The sequence below is a fragment of the Mesoplodon densirostris genome, chromosome 15 (assembly GCF_025265405.1).
Source record: "Mesoplodon densirostris isolate mMesDen1 chromosome 15, mMesDen1 primary haplotype, whole genome shotgun sequence".
Lineage (NCBI taxonomy): Eukaryota > Metazoa > Chordata > Mammalia > Artiodactyla > Ziphiidae > Mesoplodon > Mesoplodon densirostris.
Genome location: NC_082675.1, coordinates 83102264 through 83124162, shown reverse-complemented (window position 1 = coordinate 83124162; position 21899 = coordinate 83102264). Strand labels below are relative to the sequence as shown.

General features: G+C 37.8%; 1 protein-coding gene across 3 annotated transcripts in view; it reads left to right on the top strand.

The window, feature by feature from the left end:
• Nucleotides 1-21899, top strand: part of RTTN (rotatin) — a 148771-nt gene that overhangs the window by 86342 nt on the left and 40530 nt on the right. For all 3 annotated transcript variants that reach the window (XM_060119182.1, XM_060119183.1, XM_060119181.1), the window contains exons 33-38: nucleotides 2748-2937; nucleotides 4421-4512; nucleotides 11257-11350; nucleotides 15268-15460; nucleotides 17266-17356; nucleotides 20745-20898. In XM_060119182.1, coding sequence (XP_059975165.1) covers nucleotides 2748-2937; nucleotides 4421-4512; nucleotides 11257-11350; nucleotides 15268-15460; nucleotides 17266-17356; nucleotides 20745-20898 — 814 coding nt within the window. The remainder of the gene's footprint in view (nucleotides 1-2747; nucleotides 2938-4420; nucleotides 4513-11256; nucleotides 11351-15267; nucleotides 15461-17265; nucleotides 17357-20744; nucleotides 20899-21899) is intronic.

Sequence of the window (21899 nt, the reverse complement as noted above, 5' to 3'; positions counted from 1 at the left end):
ATTTATTTATTTAAAAAATGACGTTTCCTTTTTCTTTATTTTTCCAGAAATTATATGAGTCTTATATTAGGCCTCTTGAATTAATTTTCTGCTCCTTATCTTTTCTATCTCCTGGTCTTTAAATTCTGGGATATTAATTTTTTTGTTCATATCAGAATTAGTTTAACTTTTTTTTTTTTTTGCGGTACGCGGGCCTCTCACTGTTGTGGCCTCTCCCGTTGCGGAGCATGGGCTCCGGATGCGCAGGCTCAGCGGCCATGGCTCACGGGCCCAGTCGCTCCGCGGCATGTGGGATCCTCCCGGACCGGGGCACGAACCCGTGTCCCCTTCATCGGCAGGCAGACTCTCAACCACTGTGCCACCAGGGAAGCCCAGTTTAACTTTTTCAATCTTGGTAGGCCAAATAATTTTCACTGTGACTTATAGGTGAAGAAAAAAAATCAGGTCCTAAACTTTACTAGGTGGATTTAAATTTATGTCTTTTATGACTTCTTTTGTTATCTTTATTTTCTAAATCCTTTTTCTTTTTATATTAGTAAGAACTAGAGAAAAAATGAATTTTTAAAATATATTAATTAAAGGGTGAATATTATGCAATTATATACCATGATAATTACCATGATAATTATACATATTTATAGAATAACTACTATAGTTCTACATCATATTTACATGTGTAATTTCTCACTTTGAAAATATTTATAACTAAAGAAAAGATGGATTTTAGAAGACAGTGGGTTTGTAACACTTCTCCTTCTAGCACATGGTGAAACCATCAGCCTCAGTGGGCCTTTACCAGATAAAGAATCAGCAGATTTAGGAATCTTGAGGAACTTGTTTTCAGCATTTATACAGTTTACATTCCTTCATGTATTTTGGGCTAAACCTTTGTTAATTTGGACTGTGGTTGTTAACTCATCCAGGAAACAATTATATAGACACAATTTTGCACAAGAAAAATTTTTGAATAATTTATATAATATGTATAATAAAATATTTGAAAATTATTCTTAGTATTATTATGAAATAAATTAAAAAATAGTGTTTGTGGTACTTTGTTTAACAATTTTATTTTATTGATTTATTGGGGTTTGTTACACAGCTGCAATTAAGCTAGTAACCTTTGCTGCATTATTTTTAATTCTCCTCTTGGTTGTTGATCCTTCCTGGAATCAATATAATGAGGGCTTTAATTTGTGATGTTAAGCAACTCTTGCAGATCTCATGTGTGCTTTTTACATTTATGAATGCTATAAGTTGCTTAAAAGATAGAACATTTTGAATGTTAGGATTGGCTCTGTGGCTTTGGATGAATTACTTCGTCCTAGATATTTAAATAAAGTAATGCACGAAAGGGCCACATTGCCTGAAATGTGTACCTGGTTCACAAACAGGAGCCACATGACCCTGTTCATGTACTCCTCTCTGTTTCGCCTGCCGCTTCTCAAGCTCTGGATTTAAAGTTAACACGGTGACCAGCGTCTGTGACTGCTCATTAAAGAGTCTTATTTCTTCTTGGACAAGTAAATTGCTCTATTTGTAAAGAGTAAAGCTCACAGTGTTGGGTAGGTTTATTAGAACACAACAATAACAAATTCATAACAATAAAAAGTATTTAATATTGAAGTAAGACATTTAATTTTAATAATATTCTTAAAGAGAAGAGTTAATGGAAATAATCTTCTTAATGTAATTATATCTTTAACTGTAATTATACGTTTAACTATTACTTTATCTTCCTGGATAGTAAGTTTTAATATCCATCTTTCTTTGGTGATCAGGAGGCATGAGAGAAGGGACACGTATGCAAATTTCAGTTAACGGTAAACTTTGAATAGGCTTTGACCAGACCTTTCCTGTTGGCACTTAGATTTCAATTTTCTATCTTTTATTTTTCTCTCTATTATGGTCTGTTTGAAAAGTCTTAACTATATTGATTATCATTTTCCAAAAAGAAATATTTATAAACTAATGATGTGATTATTTGCACACTTTAAACCGATCCTTTGCATACTTTTAATGGATTGCTTGATTTTTGCCATTTGGATATTCCAGGAAAAGTAGTGAGTGGCAGTGCAAAAATTATTTGAAAAAAAGTGCAAAGAGATTAAAATTTTGCAATGGCAGATCCTTCTCAGCCTCCTGCTGGAAGGTGTGTGTGTGTGTGTGTGTGTGTGTGTGCGCGCGCACACACACGCATGCATGCATGTATGCAAGGAATTCCCTTGGAAGAAGGGTTAATTCAGAGGCAAGTAAAGTGGCAAACAGATTTTACTGTGGATATCAGTGGGCCTTTTCATTCTATCTAGTTTATTGATAGGTACAAAAAATAATTTTGAACATAATTATTTGGACCACGTTATTTCAGATATTTTAATACAACTCATTTCATTGTTCTGTGTGGGTTGCAAAATACTGCTTTTACTGTATTTGTGGTTCAAGTATATAATTACTTGGTTAAAGCTGTGCCATTTCGTAGAACCACGTTAAGCTAAGTGGCCCCCCAAGAGAGGGACTAGATCAGCCTTCTGCCTTCAGTGGATTTTTAGGCAGCAGAGACCTGGAGTCCTGTGAAATCCTCTGCCTGGGTCAGGCTGGTGTACGTGTGGAAAGACAGAGGCAGGTGAAAGGAGAATGGTCACATCTGGGACCCATTTGTTTTCATTGAGGGGAATGTGGGGAGACATGGGTCTTTTTGAAGAAATTAAGTGATAAATCACTGTCTCTCTCCCCCTCTTTTCCTACAGGGCCCCTGTGTCCATGATGAGGACTCTGGCCTGTCGCTCATAGGAAAACCTGCCCTTCAGGCTCTTTTGTACCACTGCCATTTTTATGAACATTTGAATCAGATGGTAAAACATTGTTACCTGGGCCGGTATATGTTTGATTTGAATTGTTCTGCTCTTAATGGAACTTCTGAAGGCAATGATTTAAATGGTAAGAATATTATATTTATATTTTTAATAAAATGTAGCATTTCGTAAACTGTTAAAAACCTATGTGTTTGTTACAAAATATTTGAAAGATAATGAAAAGTACACAGGAAAACATTCTCTAGTCCCACTACCCAGAGGTTGCCTTTGTTACCTTACAGTGTATTTTCTTCCAGTCTTCTTTCTCTGTATAGCTTTTGTTTGTTTTACATAATTGTGTTCATATCTTATGTACATTTTTGTATTTCCTCCTTTCACTAAACATTGCCTAAGCATTTTTCTATGTTATAAATTCTTCATGGAAACCATTTTTGACATTTTACTAATGTTTCATAAGTTATTTCATGCCCTTCAGTAAAGTTTTACAGTTTTTTCCTCTATTAATGTCTTAAATTTTTGGAAGGTTCTTCCCAGGCAATCAAGAATGAGACCTTTCCTACTAAATTTTCTAATTTGTTTTGCTAATATATTGAAAAGCTGTTTGTTTTTTGGAATGTCACTCATTTATCAAAACATATGCTGAAATCTTTTCATTTCTACTTGTTTGTAGATTCTCTTGGATATCCTAAGTATAAGATCTTAGCGCATATAAATGATAATTATGTCTCATAATAATAAATGATAATTTAATAGTAAGAATAAAGATAATTTTAAGATAAAAATTAATATAAAATAATAAAAATTTTAAAATTAAAAAATTTTTAAAGTAATGTTAAAAAATCTTGACATAATTTCCCACAGAAAAGGTACAAGAATAGAACAGAGAATTCCCAAATGTTAACATTTTACTATATTTGCCCTCCTACACCATGTGTATGTGTGTGTGTATAAGTGAAATATATTTATTTATATGCATATATACATATATATATATTTTTTCTGAGCCATTTAAGAGTAAACTGCAAACATGAAGTTCCCTTACCCTGAAATACTTAAATGTAAATTTCTGGTTCACTTTTCTGCTCACTTCTTGGAGGCATTAAAGGAGAATGACATTTGATGAAGTTTTTGAACATTCTAAACAAATGTCCCTGTGAGGAAAGTGACTGCTTTAATTGTTTGGATTCCTCTGTATCTGTGTTACTGGAAGCATGGCCCTTGAACCAGCAGCACTGACATCTTCCAGCTTGTTAGAAATGCAGATTTACGCCACCCCCGACCTTGACTTGGGGAATGGAATCTCTGGGAATAGGACTCAGGAAACCACCTTAACGAGCCCTTTATGATTCTTCTGCACTTTGAAGTTTGGGAGCTGGTGCTCTTGCTAAGTAGTGTTAGATTAAGCTAAAGCGCAGTCAACTAATTGTTTAAAATTTTTTTGTGTGAAACATGCTGTATATATAAATTAATTAAGAATAATAAAAATTAGGCACACTTCTTTCACACTTCTTTAGTTCTGGATTGGTTTCATGTAAGGAGTATTCTTTCTGTTAATCGTTACAGTGCCCAGAAGACTATTCACGTTGACAGTTTTCTTGTTGTCACAGGTTTAGATGACTCATTCAAGTTTTGGAAGGCTCCATCTCAGATGTCCAGTCAAGATCGAGATCCAAGTTCTCTCTCCACTTTGGAAACAATGGTACTTCCAAAGAACGCATAAGTGCTACATTTTGAATTTCTGAAAAAATTTGAATTTACATAGTGGAGGGATAAGAATGGATGTGAAATATAAGGTTATGACCATAACAACTGTAATTTATTTGTAGTGCCATCTATAGCAGAACTAGTGTCTGTCTTGCTCAAATAAGTGCACTGAATATCCTTTTAGATGAATTTTCAACCTCTTTCCTACCTTTTGTGATAGAACCGGAAGTTCAAAAGTTTTAAAATGTTTATCAGTAGTAGTAGAAAAAGAGAACAAATCCCATATGATTAGTAATGCTTGATTACCCTGAAATTTTGCTTAAGGACAAGGCAGTTTGAAGAATGTTGATCCATTCAGATGATTCCAGTGTGGTACTAATGATTTTAAACACATTTCTAAATGTTTGCATCAAATAGAAGCTTGTCTTGATTATCTGAAATACCTGAAATTTATGTACACCTGCCTGCCTTTCTTCCTTTTTTTTTTATTTATAAGGAGCTTTGTTCTAAAAAGTTTGAGACACTAAGTATTTCTAAATAATGACATGCTAGGTTTCATTTGATTTATGAGCATACAAAATCATTCTCAACTGGAAAGCATTGCAATGTATTTTTGGAACAATATACTGTGTTGTAGAACCTATTAGGAAGGCAAAGCCTCGACACCACTGCTTCCAGGAGCAAAAATAATATGAGAATTAAATAATTACACAGGCATTAATAAGATTTACCTCCTACAGTTTCTCAAGAGACTGGTACTTTTTGCTAAGTTTTTTTTTTTTGTTTTGTTTTTTTTTTTGCGGTACGCGGGCCTCTCACTGTTGTGGCCTCTCCCGTTGCGGAGCACAGGCTCCAGACGCACAGGCTCAGTGGCCATGGCTCACAGGCCCAGCTGCTCCACGGCATGTGGGATCTTCCCGGACCGGGACACGAACCTGTGTCCCCTGCATCAGCAGGTGGACTCTCAACCACTGCGCCACCAGGGAAGCCCTTTGCTAAGTTTTAAGAGACTTTTTTTTTTTCCCTCTAGACTCAGAAGAGTTTATGTTTAGTGCTAAATTGAACCTTTATTTAGAAAAAGAGAATAATTACTCCAATTCCACTAGATGTCATGCTTTCTTTTGCAAGCTAGAAATAGTGTGTATCTTTGTCTCATTAAGAGAAATAATTATATGATTCAATGCTAAAGGGAATTGTATTAATTGGTTATTTACTTCACAGAAGTACAGTGTTAATATGTGCTTAAAAATAATTCTTCTTAGGTTACCCTGTTTGTTTAAAGGGCTGTAGACTAACTTTGAAATCTTTGTACATTCTTCAGTTCTTTGCTTATAGTAGGTATGCAGTAAATAGTAATTGCTGTAAATAACTTTGATTTAGCTATTTTGTAGATATCAAGTTACATTTATTTATTTTTTAATTAATTAATTAACTTTTGACTGTGTTGGGTCCTTGTAGCTGTGCGTGGGCTTTCTCTAGTTGCGGCGAGCGGGGGCTACCCTTCGTTGCAGTGTGTGGGCTTCTCATTGCGGTGGCTTCTCTTGTTATGGAGCACGGGCTGTAGTCGTACGGGCTTCAGTAGTTGTGGCACGCAGGCTCAGTAGTTGTGGCTCACGGGCTCTAGAGTGCAGGCTCAGTAGTTGTGGCACACAGACTTAGTTGCTCCGCGGCATGTGGGATCTTCCCAGACCAGGGCTCCAACCCATGTCCCCTGCATTGGCAGGCGAATCCTTAACCACTGCACCACCAGGGAAGTCCCCAAGTTATATTTATTCTATACAAGGAAACTTACATACAAAAAACAAAAGCAACTCAAACTTTTGCATTTCTCTATTTTATAATAATATATAAATCTTACAGATTAAGATACTAGATTTTCCAAGAAACACTTTGGAAATATGTCACTTATTATAATCATTATTAAAATAGAAGCACCTCTATTAATGCAAAAGTCTTTAACTTGTTTATGTTAGGATATCACATAGACTTTTAGAAATACATACCAGTGAAATCTGTTTTTTTTTTAAGAATTCATATATATAGTCTTATGTAAGATTTACCTTCTTGTAGTTTCTCAAAAGATTAATATTACCTGTTAGAATTTTTACAGTCAACTTTTTTCTTTCTGTTTTGGTTTCCAAACAGAAGAGTTTTGGTATTGGTGAATTACTCACCGAATTGGTGACTTTTATTCACAAAAATTAATCTAATTACCCCAATTCTACGAATTGTCATGTTTTCCTTACCATATGAGATATACTATGTATTTTTTTTCCAGCAGGAGACAAATATGGAGAGTTTATTCATTATACCATTACTTTAAATTTCTTTTTTTCTTTAGTTTTGGCTGCTTTGGGTCTTTATTGCTGTGTGCGGGCTTTCCGTAATTGCAGCGAGCGGGGGCTACTCTTTGTCATGGTGTGCAGGCCTCTCATTGCAGTGGCTTTTCTTGTTGCGGAGCATGGGCTCTAGGCACACGGGCTTCAGTAGGTGTGGCGCTCGGGCTCAGTAGTTGTGGCTTGCGGGCCCAGTAGTTGTGGCTCGCGGGCTCTAGAGTGCAGGCTCAGTAGTTGTGGCACATGGGCATAGGTGCTCCACAGCATGTGGGATCTTCCCGGACCAGGGATCAAACCTGTGTCCCCTGCATTGGCAGGCGGATTCTTAACCACTGCACCACCAGGGAAGCCATTATACCAGTATTACTTTAAACCTGAACTGTCAGTACCCAGACCAACTAATACTTTCTCGGGTATAAGAAAATGTTGAAGTTACAAATTGAGGTATCAGTTGAGTGGATGTAAATCTTGCTAATGCGTTTATCTGGTTATTTATATCATTATTTTATATGTCTCCCATAATTGAGAAAAGATACAATTTGTTGATTGGTTTGTTTTTCCACTTTGTCTTTCTGAGGAAAGCACTGTCTTTTGATATGGGTCGTATCATCCAGTGTGCTGTTGCTGGGTCATTATCCTTTCTGTGCTGTTAATGCCACATTAGGGACTTTAATGGTGTTAGCTAATGAATATTAGTTTAGTTGATTTCGACTTGTATGTTTTGTAAATTATAGGTAGAGTAAGGAGTGTCATTGTTACCTTGGGGGTGTTGCCCTGGTAAATAAATGCCTTTTCAGAGATGGCTTCCCTCAACTCAGTGTCTCCTTCCCCAGGGGAGGAGGGGTCAGGTATCAGTTGTTTTTCCTCCTGAAATCACATTTCTACTTCTCAGAAATACCCAAACTGGATAGGTGTTTATGCCTAGGACAAACCAGTTTGTAGCAACAGCTTTAAGAACAAAATTTGATCTTTTCTGCTGCTCTTGAGCAGATTATGTCTGTATTTTTTAAAATCTGTTTTATCAATTATCAAAAAAGAGGAAATGTTGGTCATTTGCTTTTGAGCTTTTCTTTGTGAAATATGTGATTCTTTCAAACTTCCTGGAGCACTAATTTAAGGAAAACTGATTTTACTTTAAGTTTATTTAAACATTTATAGAGAAATTTTACTCATGGGTCCTCTTAGTCTTTAAAAAATTGAAAATCATTTTACTGTTTTACAGAAGAAGAGATTAAGGCATGGAATGAATAAGTGTCTTGTGTAAGGTTCCAGCACTGCTAACTGGTGGAGCGTTATTTGAATCCAGAGGTGTGTTTGGCTCTAGAGCCCAGGTCGTTGGCCATGATGTTTTGCTCCTTCACTACAAAGCAAGATGTGATCAGTCCCGAAATAGATGTTACAGTCAGGGTGAAGTGAGCTTAGATTAGAAGGAATGATGAAATAGGCAGTGATTTTGTGTAAGAAGTGGCGATTGAAATGGGCTTTAAAGGATCAATCCCTTTTTTGTATTATGTACACATTTGCAAGGAACTAAAAAGATATTCAAATATGTCTTAGAATTCAGTACCCACTTATGAGGTTTGAAAGTCTACTTGAGAACGTAAAGCATAATTAGGAAATAGCTGAATGCCAAGCTGTGTGGTACTGAATGCCTTAGATATTCAGAAGATGCAAGATGGGGTTTTTTGTTTGTTTGTTTGTTTTGTTTTTTTTTGCGGTACGCAGGCTTCTCACTGTTGTGGCCTCTCCCGTTGCGGAGCACAGGCTCCGGGCGCGCAGGCTCAGTGGCCATGGCTCACGGGCCCAGCCGCTCCGCGGCATGTGGGATCTTCCCGGACCGGGGCATGAACCCGTGTCCCCTGCATCGGCAGGCAGACTCTCAACCACTGCACCACCAGGGAAGCCCGATGGGGTTGTTTTGAGGGTGGGAAAAAGGCTGAAGTTTGATTCCTGGTGTAACCAGGTGGGGTTAGCCAGGAGAGCCGAGTCCGGTTTTGGATTTGAAGAGATAAGAGATAACAGCTGTAAAGATATAAAGACATTTCAGCAAAGTAAAATGTCATGAAGCATTACAAAGGACATTAGAGAAAGATGAATTGACATTTGTTTGATGATAGTTAAAGGTTATTTTATAGAACAGGATGACAATACATTTATGTATTGATGTGTATTATTAAATATAATCAGATGAGTGTCCATTGAAGATTATTTTCAAGCAAGCAGGATTTGAGCATAGTAGTAGAGCAAGTCAGCTTAATACTTTTTTACCTTTATTTATTAAAACAGTAATATGTTAATATAGCAAATTTAAAAAATATAGATAGGCTAGTAGAAATATAAATCACCCCTAATCAATTTTTAAAACACAGTATATTGCTATAGAAAGAAGTTCTTGTGTTTTCTCAGCTATATGGGGTAAGTTATAATGCAACTATTAGATGCTTTCTAAAATCATATTTTCAAAATTTGTGTATCCCTTCCTTGGACTATACGAAGGAAAATCATGGCGTCTATTAATACCTGACCTTGGTCACGAATGGTAACTCAGCGTTCTAATGAGCCAGGTGTTTAGTGGCCCTCAGAAGCTCTCTTTTCCTGCAGTGAATGCTATCTCTGTTTTCACCCGTAGTGAGGACTGCTTGAGTGTTTGCCAACTGAAAGGATATTCAGTGAAAAGATAAAGGATTCCGGCATCCTTGTCCTCTTAAACTTTCTTGTGTAACCAAGGGAGCATGTGGCAGGAGCCAGGCTTGTTCATCAGCTCCTGCACGGTTGTGATGTCAGTCTCCATGTGTGCTTGTTGCTTCACACGCTAAAAGTTATCTGGATGTCTATTGATAGGAACTGTTTTTTTTTCTAAACACATCTCTTATAACCAATTTTAGGTAAATATAATTTTTAAAATGTCTTTAGGTTTTTTTCCCTGTTATGTAGATCTAATGTTATATCAAACAAGGCATTTTATACATGCTTATTTATGAGTGATTTATTTAGACTGAGATTTATCCAGCCTTCATTTTTAGATGACTTTATGTGCTTAGCTTACTTTTTTGGCTACAGCTTCTGTATTTCTTATTACTGTAATGTCATACTTGAAGTGGTGAGAGGCAATTGAGGTCTTAAGTTGAAAGAGGGATTTTTAAAAACTATATATTAATTTCGTGTGCCATTTTCTTCAAATTTATATTCTCTTTACTATCAGAAACTGCAAATGAAAATAACCTTCGGTTTTGTTTTCATCCTGTTATATCAAGTCTAAGGTACCTACTTTAAGCGTTAGAATAGATATGTAATCAATATGCAAATATTGTGAGCTGTACAGTATCTGGGTTTGTGGTAGAGTTGATTCATAAGTTCTGTTGACAGCTTACCTGTGTACATGCACGGACCTGGAGCTTATCCAAGTATGGAAAGTTCATGCTGTCTCAGAGAAAAGAAAATTGATGGGAAGATACAGTATTTTTCCACATATGAGGTACTTGACATCAGTTTGGGCTTTTTCAGTTTTAAGGCTTTTACAGCCTGCTCATTGGTAAACCTGTGTGTGAAATTGTGTTTGTTTTCTACAGAATTTCTGTTATGTTTAATGTTTCCAAAAAATGTATTCTGAAGAACAATGTCAGATATTGCCTAATTTTTATTTATTTATTTTTTATTTATTTTTTTCTTTTTGCGGTATGCGGGCCTCTCACTGTTGTGGCCTCTCCCGTTGCGGAGCACAGGCTCCGGATGCGCAGGCCCAGCGGCCATGGCTCACGGGCCCAGCCGCTCCGCGGCATATGGGATCCTCCCAGACCGGGGCACGAACCCGTATCCCCTGCATCGGCAGGCGGACTCTCAACCACTGCGCCACCAGGGAGGCCCTTGCCTAATTTTTAAAAACAGTTCATTTGTGACATGGGGAGAGGTAGAGAACAATCTTTTAATACTTCTGCTGATTCTTTTAGAGGCACTATTACAATTTGTGTGTGCCATTTGAAACTTTAAAAAACCCTTTTTTATAAATTAAGAAGTGCAAAATATCTCGAAGGACACAACAAATTATAAAGTAGTTTTTTTTTTTTTTTTTTTTAGCCTTTCAACATTTGAGCGTAAGTGGGAAGAGGCTTTATCAGGACCTTAAACTCTAGATGGGCTTCAGATCAAAACTGTGCTCCTTTGAGTTACTGATTTGTATAAACTGTAACAGCACCTATAAGAAGAACTAGAAAATGCCATTCAAAAAACTGTTTTAACTGTCGAGATACGGAGTATTTTCCGTTATACGAACTAGTGTACTTTTGTAATATACCTTTTTGTTCGAGGATATCTTGTATAGATATTGCTCGTGTTTCATTTTCCAACTAGTACTGTGAATGAGTGACTGTTCCGAGTATAGAATGATTTTCTTTCCTGATCCCCAGGTGGCGGCGTCGTCGGCAAGTGCTGAAGTTCAGCCGCTACTGCTCTGCACGGCGCCTCTCCCCGAAGCCTCACATGACCAGTTTGTGGCTCAAGGTATCCTTTTAGGAAGACATTCTACTTTCAAAAATAAAAATGATAAGTTGGTCCAGGCAGATACGTTGAAAGTAAATGTTTAGATAAGAACCAAATTAAATAAGTCACAGAACAAACTGTCTAGATAAGAACAAAATGAAATATCACAGAACATGATAGAATAAATATATCAGAAATTAACAAAACAAATACTCTTAACTAATAAATGGGAATTTGGCCATCAAATAAACAGTCTGACTGCCATATTGTTTCCTATTAGATAAGAGTAGATATTTGGTGTTTGAATTGAGGAACTAATGAATATTAATTAGCTTCATTTTTTTTCCCTTTTGGGAAAACACCTCAATTTACCACAGTAATCCACTTGAAAGTGACGAGAATGGGGTCATAAGTATTTTGCAAAGCCTATGCTTTCATTTTAAAGCACACAAAGTGTTTTGAGTCTTTATTTTGTTAGAAATGCATGATGAGTAGCCTAGGGTTTATTTTTATTAATGACAATATATCGATTTTACTCTTTGTGTTAGGCACTGCCTCCAACTCTATTATGCTTTACGCTTTATATATTTATGTAGATTACAACCTAACTTTTGTTTCTTCTAAGACAGTAGATAGACCCTTATTCAGTAGCATTAAATTCCTAACCTATATAGAATATACTACCTAAAAAAAAGGTAATTTTAAACACTGAAATATAAGCATGTGCAGAGAAAATGCTTTCTAAAACTTTAGAGATACTTGCTTAAGTAAGACTTTACTCTGAATTTTCATTACAGTGTTTGTTCTATAACTTCCTAAACAGTGTCTCATTTTGGTTTTTAGTAATTTATGTTAATATACAAAAGAGTTTAATTATAGAAAGTACTCATTTGATCCTCTTAAGAACAAAAGGAGCAAACTCAGGTTGTTTTAAGTGGCTAAGGACACAGAGCATGAAATGAAATTTGATAATGAATTTCATGAATATTTATTTCTAAGAGTGTGTTACGTTACTATTTTTTAAACAGCTTTATTGAGATATAATTCACATTCATACAGTTCACCCATTTTAAGTGTACAATTCATTGTTTTTTTAATATATTCACAGAGTTGTCCAATCATTACCACAGTCAGTTTTAGAACATTTTCATCACCCCAAAAAGAAACCTTGTTCCCATGAGCAATCACTCCTGATCTCCCCCATTCTCCCCAGCCTGAGGCAATCACTAATCTACTTTCCCTCTTTATAGATTTGCTTGTTTTGGACATTTCATAAAAATGGAATCATACGATATGTGTTCTTTTGTGTCTGGCTTCTTTCACTCAGCATAATATTTTTAAGATTTATCCGTGTCGTAGTCTGTATCAGTGATTCATTTTTTATTACTGAATGATATTCCACTATGTGGATATACTATATGGATATATATGGATATATTGCATTTTATTTACCCATTCATCAGTTGATGGACATTTGGATTTTTTCCACTTTTTGACTTTTATGAATAATAATGCTACAAACAGTCATACAGGTTTTTATGTGAACATACAGTTGTGTGGTTTTTGTTTGTTTTTTGATTTCCTTATTCTTGACTTGGATTTATTTTATTTTCAAAGATTGTGCTTAGAATATATATTCATGCTCAGTTTTACTGTTTGCCAATTACTTGAGTGTATGTATTTGACAAAAAAGTATTTTACTCCTTTTTGTTGAATCTGCCGACGAATCTTTGAATAGTACTGGAAAGCATTAAATATCTTTTGTCAGTGAGCCTTAAGACTAAAGCAATTTTGTTGTTACATATCTTTCTAAATTCCGTCTCTTTAAAATAGTTAGTGTTAAGATAAATTTTTTTTAGTGATAATGAGATTATAGTTCCCTCAGCTGGAATTCTCAGTGAAGGATTTCTCCATGAAGCTGGTTAGTCCTTTTATTTCTTGTTCTGTTAATTCTTGATTAACCAGGGAATTACAATGCCCCAAAGAGATTTAGAGCAGGATGACGAGAATTTTCCCTATCATGTACATTAGGGCCACTTTAGATGTCCAACTTCTCATTTTTAAGTTTAGTTTCTAACTTTTGTAAAAGAAAAATCCTTTTATGTTTTAAGAAAGGCTTTAACAGTGTCTCATGATCTATAAGCGTACATTTGATCTACAAAGTTGAAAAGAATCATTACAAAATAAAAATGTTAGTATATTTGAGTATTACAAATATAAATAATTGAGATAGTTCTCTCCAGATAAAATATTACATTTTTAAAAATATATTGAATGAGTTTGAATTTCTTAAATGTTAAGCCCCTCCTATTTTATTGGTATTCTTTTCTTCTGTATGCTGCCCTAGAAGTGCTGAAGACATGTAGTACATCTTTTGTAAATATATAAAATTTTCCCTTAAAAGCAGTTGAACTATTTCTGTGGAATTCCCTAAATTTAATTTTCCCAATTTAGTTTAAAATATCAAATCTGTCTTGACAGTAAATAGTTCCAAAGTGCCTCCTCCAAGGAATTAGTAAATTACAAAGGAAAATATTATAACTTTATAATGGAGAAACCTAGTAGACACCACCTTAATCCATCAAATGGCCAAAGTTAACACCACCCATAATGGGCCAAATAGGAATCATGTTTCTCCTGATATAATGTCCTGAAGATCTAATTATGAGGGAACATCAAACATCAGACACTCTACAAGGGAACTAGCTTGTGTTCTTCACAAAATGTCCAGGTCCTGAAAAACAAAGCAAGACTGAGGAACCCTTCCAGTTCAAAACCCAGAGACATGAGAATTAAAGGCAAAGCAGATCTCGAATTGGATCCAAACAAGAAAAAGAACTTTTTCCTTTTTCTGTAAAGGATGCTGGTGGGACAGTATGCAAAATTTGGAAAAGGTCTATGGATTAGATAGTACCACTGCATCAATGTTAATTTCCTGGTTTTGATAATTGTACTGTGGTTATAAAAGACAAAGTCCTGTATTTAGGAAGTTAACTTAGGATTAAAGGGGCATTTGTGTGCAGCTCACAAACAGTTCATAAGAAGGTAGGTAGATAGGTAGATAAAACATGGTAAAATACTAATATTTAGGGATCTGGGTAAAGGTATATTGGGAATTTTTGTACTCTTGTACTTTTCGGTAAGTTTGATTTATTCAAAATATAATGTTTCTTTAAAAAAGAAATAAGAAATGAAGGTCATGAGGGAATCTTGAGGCAGATTAAGCTTTCTTGTTAGCAGTACCCTGCTGAGTCTTCTAGGAAAGTTCCCTCATATCTTCAATTCTAAAATCCAGAATCTCTGAAAACGGAAAGTTTTCTCAGAACACAGGTGGCAGTAAAACTTGCCCGTACCTGTATATAGTTGGCTGCAAAATCTGACCAATTCTAGTTTGAGGTTGTATTTGCTTATGTATTCATCCTGCTTGCTGTGATTATGTGTCTCCTACATTGCAGAAATATTTATTTCCTTATGGGCTGATGCCCAAGATTCCATTGGAAGTGTTAATTAATATATGGTACACGTACCTTATTTTCTAAAATCTAAAAATATTTTGAATTCTGAAACACTTCTGACCCCTAGAGTTTCACAAAAAGGATTGTGGAGCATCTCTTTGTTCCTCAGTGTCTGAATGCTTGGGACACAAAACCATGCCCTGCCCTTCTTGTCTTGGCTAGTACACTGTCACCCAAGGTAGACACACACACCCTTGCGTACATGCATGTACACACACACACACACACACGCACTTTGGAGGAGTTGGACGTCTGACTTCCTGGCCTCGGGGTTGAGGTGTGTTGAGCAGTTAAGGGAATTTCCCAGCCATCTCTCTTTGGCAATTTTAGGAACTTTCCTCTGATTATCAAAACTTGTGAATATTGGACATAACCACAAGGTAAACAAAATGGTGATAATTTTCACACTTATTTCAATAATAGGTCAGCATGAAACTGCATCTCCGCGGCTTCCTCATGATTCATCCCTTTCTGCTCCTCTGCCCAGACAGTGTGTTTTTGTCACTCCGCCTCTTCTTTCCGCGATGTGCAGCCTCCTAGACAGCCTCTTGGCAACGGCTCCAGGCGACACTGCAAATGCTTTTCGACAAGCTCGTCTCATAGAGCTTCTTTGTAGGTAAGAGATAAATACTCCCAGAGAGGCATGTAGACTGCAGGTTTTTGCTTTTGCCAGAATTGTCTCGACAGTTTTTATTTTAGATCTGTTAAAGCACTTGGATGGGTTTGTTACGTTGACTATTAAGCTTCCCCAGCTCCCCGTCCTGATTTTTTTTAAACTCCGAAGTTCTGAAACCTTATTTGTCCTCTGCCACATTCAAGGAATGTGATGCAAGTCTCCTTGGTCATTCAGAATGGAAGAAGGAGTTTTGGAGTTCATCTCCCTAGCAGTCATATCAGAATAATGTCCTTGGTTTGAAAAGTCTTTTTTTTTTTTTTTTTTTTGTGGTACATGGGCCTCCCACTGCCGTGGCCTCTCCCGCTGTGGAGCACAGGCTCCGGACGCACAGGCTCAGCGGCCATGGCTCACGGGCCCAGCCGCTCCGCGGCACACGGGACCCTCCTGGACCAGGGCACGAACCTGTGTCCCCTGCATCGGCAGGTGGACTCTCAACCACTGCGCCACCAGGGAAGCCCTGAAGAGTCATTTTTAAAGTTCATTTGGAGTTACTTAGTTATGGGAGCCTGAGAGTTTTATTAGAAAGTAGTCTGATAAAATTCAGGGAAATCATGATTTGGTTCTTTCATTTATCTAATATTAATCAGTGTCTGACATAACTTTTTCTGATTTTCTGATTGGCTATATGATATAGTTAAAAAGGCCAAGGATATTGAATTCAGTCTGACTTAAGTCCTAATTAGAGTTCATTCTCTCACTAGTGTTGCAGCCTTGGGAAAGTAACTTTAATCTCTGAAGTGTCATTAATAAACACCTAGTTAATGGGGTTACCGTTAGGATTAAAAGTGATGTTGTCTAGGATACTGTCTTATCTTAAGTGTTCCTTTTCTCCTGACATATGTTTATTCTGGCCAAGTGTACCTACCTCCTGTTCACCACATATTCACTTGGATTTCTCTGTCTCTGCCCTTTGAACATTCACTGTCTGAAAGGTCTTCCTCCTCTTTGCCAGATCACAGTGCTTTCTCTTTCTTTCTGGGATAAGAACAGTCTAAAAAGAAAGAAGCCTGCCTTGCCTCCCTTCACAAAGTTGTGGTTACTCCTTTACTCTGCCCTTTATAATAAGCAGCAGGGCGTGAGTTTGTTCTGTTTACATTCATTTGTCATCTTTTCTACTTTGATGCCTACTAGAGTTGAAAAAAGGAAACTGCTAGTTGATTGTCTTTCCTTCTTGAATGTTTCCTGCCTCAAAAAGGGTCAGAGTGGGGCTTTTGGAATATTCTGGCTTCTCCAGAGTCAGTTAAGAGTCTGTTGTGACATTGAGGGCACGGAGGTATTAAAGACTCTTTCATGGCAAAGGCTTATTTTTCCATCCCTGTTCTTTATTTCTGATTTAAATTTTTGTTCCTGTTTGTTTTTCATTATTTTGTTTTTTACTTTCAAAATCAGAACTTATTTCCTGGCAAATGTTTTTCCTGTTTTAAATAGGGATGTAACCACCAGGGTCTTTCTCTTGTTTCTTTTCCTTCTGAAAGGGCTTTATTATATTTTATTCTGCTTTTAATAGGCTTCATTAGATATTTTTCTTAGAATTCTTTGTTTCCCACATTTATCTGATGAGATCTTTTCCTGTGTTCTGAAATATTGTAGGGTAACTTTTATAAACATTTATTTCCGTTATTTTATAAAAATCCTTTTTCTTGAATTCTGTTCATGGTTATATCCGAACTTTAAATTCTGACGAATTAGTCTTCAGTAATAAGCATACTGATCATCTGAAGGGCGCTCCTTCTCTGTCCTCACAGCATCGCAGATGCCGCCCTCATAGAGACGAGCGTCCAGGAGCTCCAGGCCCTGCTGCCCGCGTCATCTCCTGTTGAACACGCTCAGGCTCAGGTAAGCGCCTGCGCCTGCACGTGCGTTCGTTTACCCTTAAATGCCAGAAACATAAATTCTACTGAGGATATACTAACCACAGGAGAAAGTTGAACATCTCTGAGGATATACGTGGTATGACGAGGTTATTTGAAATAGGTTACTTAATAGATGGTAGAAAAGAGCAGTGGGGTTTGAAGACCTAGATTGTGTTCTGGTTCCATCATTAACCAGCTAGAAATGTTTAATCAAGGATCTGGGTATCTTTGAGCACCGTGTTAAAAAAAGGGGATGTTGTATAGCCCACCTTCCCCTTCTGTGATTTTAGGCTGTCTCTGTCATTTCCACCTAAATTGAAGTTGTGAAATACTTAGTGACTAAATTCTGTGTATATTCAAAACTCAGTCTAATAAGAATAAATTTATGTTTGTTCCTTCACAGATATTTAGTGTAGTTGCTGCTAATAGAAATATTATCGTAAAATCAGATTTTGTAAGAAGGGCTACATGATTTATTTGGGGTGAGAGATAATTACAGGCAGACTAGCAGTATCTTTTGCTCTGTGATGTCTTCTTTGAGCTTTCTGAATATGGCAGACCCCCTAGGGCAAGGTTGGGTAACACTGTACCTCATCTTTCAAACACTGTCCCACTGCAGTGTTTTCATTTGTGAGTGTGCTTATTTGCATAATGACCATCGCCTCCATTTTTCTCTGTCCATCCAACAAATCTTTATTAAGGGCCTACTGTGTACCAGGATCTTCCCTAAATGAATGAAGCAAAGACCCTTTCCCTCAAGTTGGGAGAGTAGTGAGCAACTACATCTATGCCTGATGATGTCTTAGACGTGGAAGAAGAAAAACTAAAGCAGGGACAGGAAGTGAGGTCAGAGTTGGGGGGGCAGGGCTTTTCCGCATGGGGTGGTCAGGGAGGGGCTTTCAGACAGTGAAGTGTGGCCTGAAGTTTTAGTGAGGAAGCTGGTCCTATGGGGCATAGCAGGGCCCCTGAGAGCTGGCCTATTCAAGAAGCAGAAAGCAGTGGCCAGAGCAGAACCTGCGAGGCGGAGATGGGGCTAGAGAGTTCAGGGCTCCATGAAGGCAGGGCCTTCCTGTTTCATGCCATTGTGTCCTGAGTGTCAGGCACAGTGCCCTTCCCATGGCAGGTGCTCATTCAGTCCCTGTGGAATGAATGAATAATAACAGTAATGGACCTTCATGGGTGCTTGTTTGTGTGAATTTATGTAATGCTCACATCAATCACATGAAGTACCATTAGCGGCCCTTTTTTATAAAGGAAATGACTGGAGCCCAGAGATGAGTAGCTTGCCCAGGGTCACTCACACAGTAAGGGCAGAGCCAAGATGCCAGAACACGCAGGCTGGTTCTAGAAGCCACGCTCTTACTGCTGCACTGCCTGGCCTTATGTAGACTAAATGTTCTTGCCTTTTGTCCTTACATAAGATCATTCATTCTAGAAAAATTTTGGAGCACATGCTTTGCCACATTGTGTTGTAGGTGCTAGTGATGCATCTCTGAACAAAGCAGACACATACCCCTGCCCACATGAAGTCTGTGTCCTCGGTACAGGAGAGACAGTAAACAGTAAATAAAATTTAACTGTTTTATCGGATGGTGGCGAATGGTGTGGAAAAAATAAATGAGGATGGGTAAAGGGGAGACAGGTTGATGTTTTTCTTGTCGGATGGTCAGAAAAGGCCTCCTGGAGGTGAGATGTGAGCAGATGCCTCGGAAGTGAGGAAACAGGCCGTGGGTCGTGGGCAAAGTGTGTGGGCAGGACTCTGCACGGTGAGCCTGCAGGCAGCCAAGGTACGAGGGTTCTGAAGCATGGAGTCGGTTGGTTGGTCTATTTATTTGAAGAAGGAGTTTCAAACATAAAAAAAGAGCTACTTTATGAACTACCGTATCAATAGCTGATTACATCTTCAGTATGGTAATTTACAAAAGAATCTTTGACAGCTCAGTTGTTCTCTCTCTCTAATGCTTCCTCACCTCCCATGGTTTATCTGTTTATGGTTACACCATACCTGGAGAGGGCAGACTCGCTGTAACTTCAGTAGTGTAGTGTATGAGGGGATCAAAAAATACTTCACAGCAATAAGGAAATTAAATTTCACAAACTGCTTGCATTCTACCCAACAGGAAAAGCGTAGCGCCACCTATACTTTTTTTTTTTTTTTTTTTTTTGCTGTACGCGGGCCTCTCACTGCTGTGGCCTCTCCCGTTGCGGAGCACAGGCTCCGGACACACAGGCTCCGCGGCCATGGCTCGCGGGCCCAGCCGCTCCGCGGCATGTGGGATCCTCCGGGATCGGGGCACGAACCCTAGTCCCCTGCATCGGCAGGCGGACTCTCAACCACTGCGCCACCAGGGAAGCCCCACCTATACTTTTATGTAAAATATATCTGCAGATTAGATAAAGGGACTACCTTTCATCAAGAGAAGTAGGACAGGAGAACTATTTGGAAATAGTCTGAGGCCATTTACCGTAGAGGCACTATGCCTCCACAAACGCCCAATGGTCCCTGCTCTCACAACAGCAGCCGAATAAGGTGGGAGCAAAAACTGTGAGTGTGTGTGTGTGTGTGTGTGTGCACGCGCATGCGCACATGTGTACAGAATGAGACAGAGGCTTCAGAATATCTCTGTAAAGTTCATTTATATGGGCTGTCTCATTGCCTGGGGATAGTGGACAAATGAGTCCTCGCAGTTTATTCTTAAATTATTATATATCCAGAGAATTTTTTTTAAAGTACTCTTGCCAGTTAATACTTCTTATGCTATTAGTATGTATCAAGCAACATTCCAGAGATGTTTTTATTGGTAATTTGGGGGAAGATTTAATTTTTCTTTTGTAACTAAGAATAGTATTTTTATGCTGAAGGATAGTTGAGGCCAAACATTGGACATGTTTGCAGTTTATTTGTAGCAATAACTAGGCTATTAAGCTGGCTTTTCCCACCCCTCGGTTGTACACTTTAAAGAGTATTTTATAATCTTTCTTTACAAAATTGTAGATTTTATGGTTTTGGACTGCCTTTTTTGCTTCTTCCAGAGTATTGGTTCTACAATTTAGCTACTTGAAAAATATGAAGACTTTCTTTCTCTAAATAGAATTCAGAATTTGGTTTTGGAAATATTGCTTTGTTTGGTATTATTATAGTTGACAGTGTTAATGTGGCCATTAATGACAGGCTTATGAGAAAAATAATGCTTTGCTATGTATTCATTTTAGGTCTTTAAAAATTATGCTGAATATTTTATTACTTTTTTATTAACTTATGTTACAAAAAAGTAACTTCTTATAATGCATAGAGAACTAAAATACTTTATCACTGAGATGGGCTTTTCATGTGACATGCTTTGTTTTACTTTATATCCTTTTTTGAATAGGTATCCTTTCTCCTAGAATACCTGTCCTCTTTGTCCAGGCTTCTGCAGTCATGTTTATTGGTAGATCCTGACCTTGTGATTCAGGATGAGATTCTGAAACCTCTTATCACAAACATCATCAGAGTTCTCACCATATGCACCAAAGATATATCAGGTAAGCTTTATTTTTTTAGTTTAGGATGAAAGTAAATAATACTGAGGAAGAATATCTTACCTTGCACCACGTATTCAGATCAAGGTCACATTTTGGGTTGTTCTTTGCCTGTATTTTGGAAGCCTTTTATAATGTGTTTTATAGTTTGGATATTTTAAGTGGTTCCAGGAGACCATTTGAGGCAATTATGTAGTATAATAAAGGACCATTCCCTGTGCTGTCATTTTAAATGTGGGTAAAGTTCTTTATGAAATGTTAGAAAGTGCACTAAGTATTACATAGTAATTATTCTTATAGTCTATGGCTAAATAACAAGTTTAAGCAAGTCTAGAATACAGTATCAGAAATTTCCTAAGGTCTGGATTTTTTTTTGGTTTTTTTTGGCTGTGTTGGGCCTTTGTTGCTGTGCGTGGGCTTTCTCTAGTTGCAGCGAGCGGGAGCTACTCTTCGTTGCGGTGCGCGGGCTTCGCATCACAGTGGCTTCTCTTGTTGCGGACCACGGGCTCTGGGCCTGTGGGCTTCAGTAGTTGCAGCACGCGGGCTCAGTAGTTGTGGTGCGCGGGCCCTAGAGCATGCGGGCTTCCGTAGTTGTCGTGCGTGGGCTCAGTAGTTGCGGCATGCGGGCTCTAGGGCGCACGGGCTTCAGTAGTTGTGGCACACAGGCTCGGTAGTTGTGGCTCATGGGCTCTAGAGCACAGGCTCAGTAGTTGTGGCACACTAACTTAGTTGTTCCATGGCATGTGGGATCTTCCTGGACCAGGGCTCGAACCCGTGTCCCCTGCGTTAGCAGTCAGATTCTTAACCACTGCACCACCAGGGAAGTCCTGGAATTCTTAAAAAATATACTTTGATGAAATGTTGAACATGGAGCTTAGTAGTGGAGAAAATTAAAACAACAAGGTTCATTGTCAAAATTAAGATATGGATTACACAGGTAAGATGGCGGAAGAGTAAGACGCGGAGATCACCTTCCTCCCCACAGATACACCAGAAATACAGCT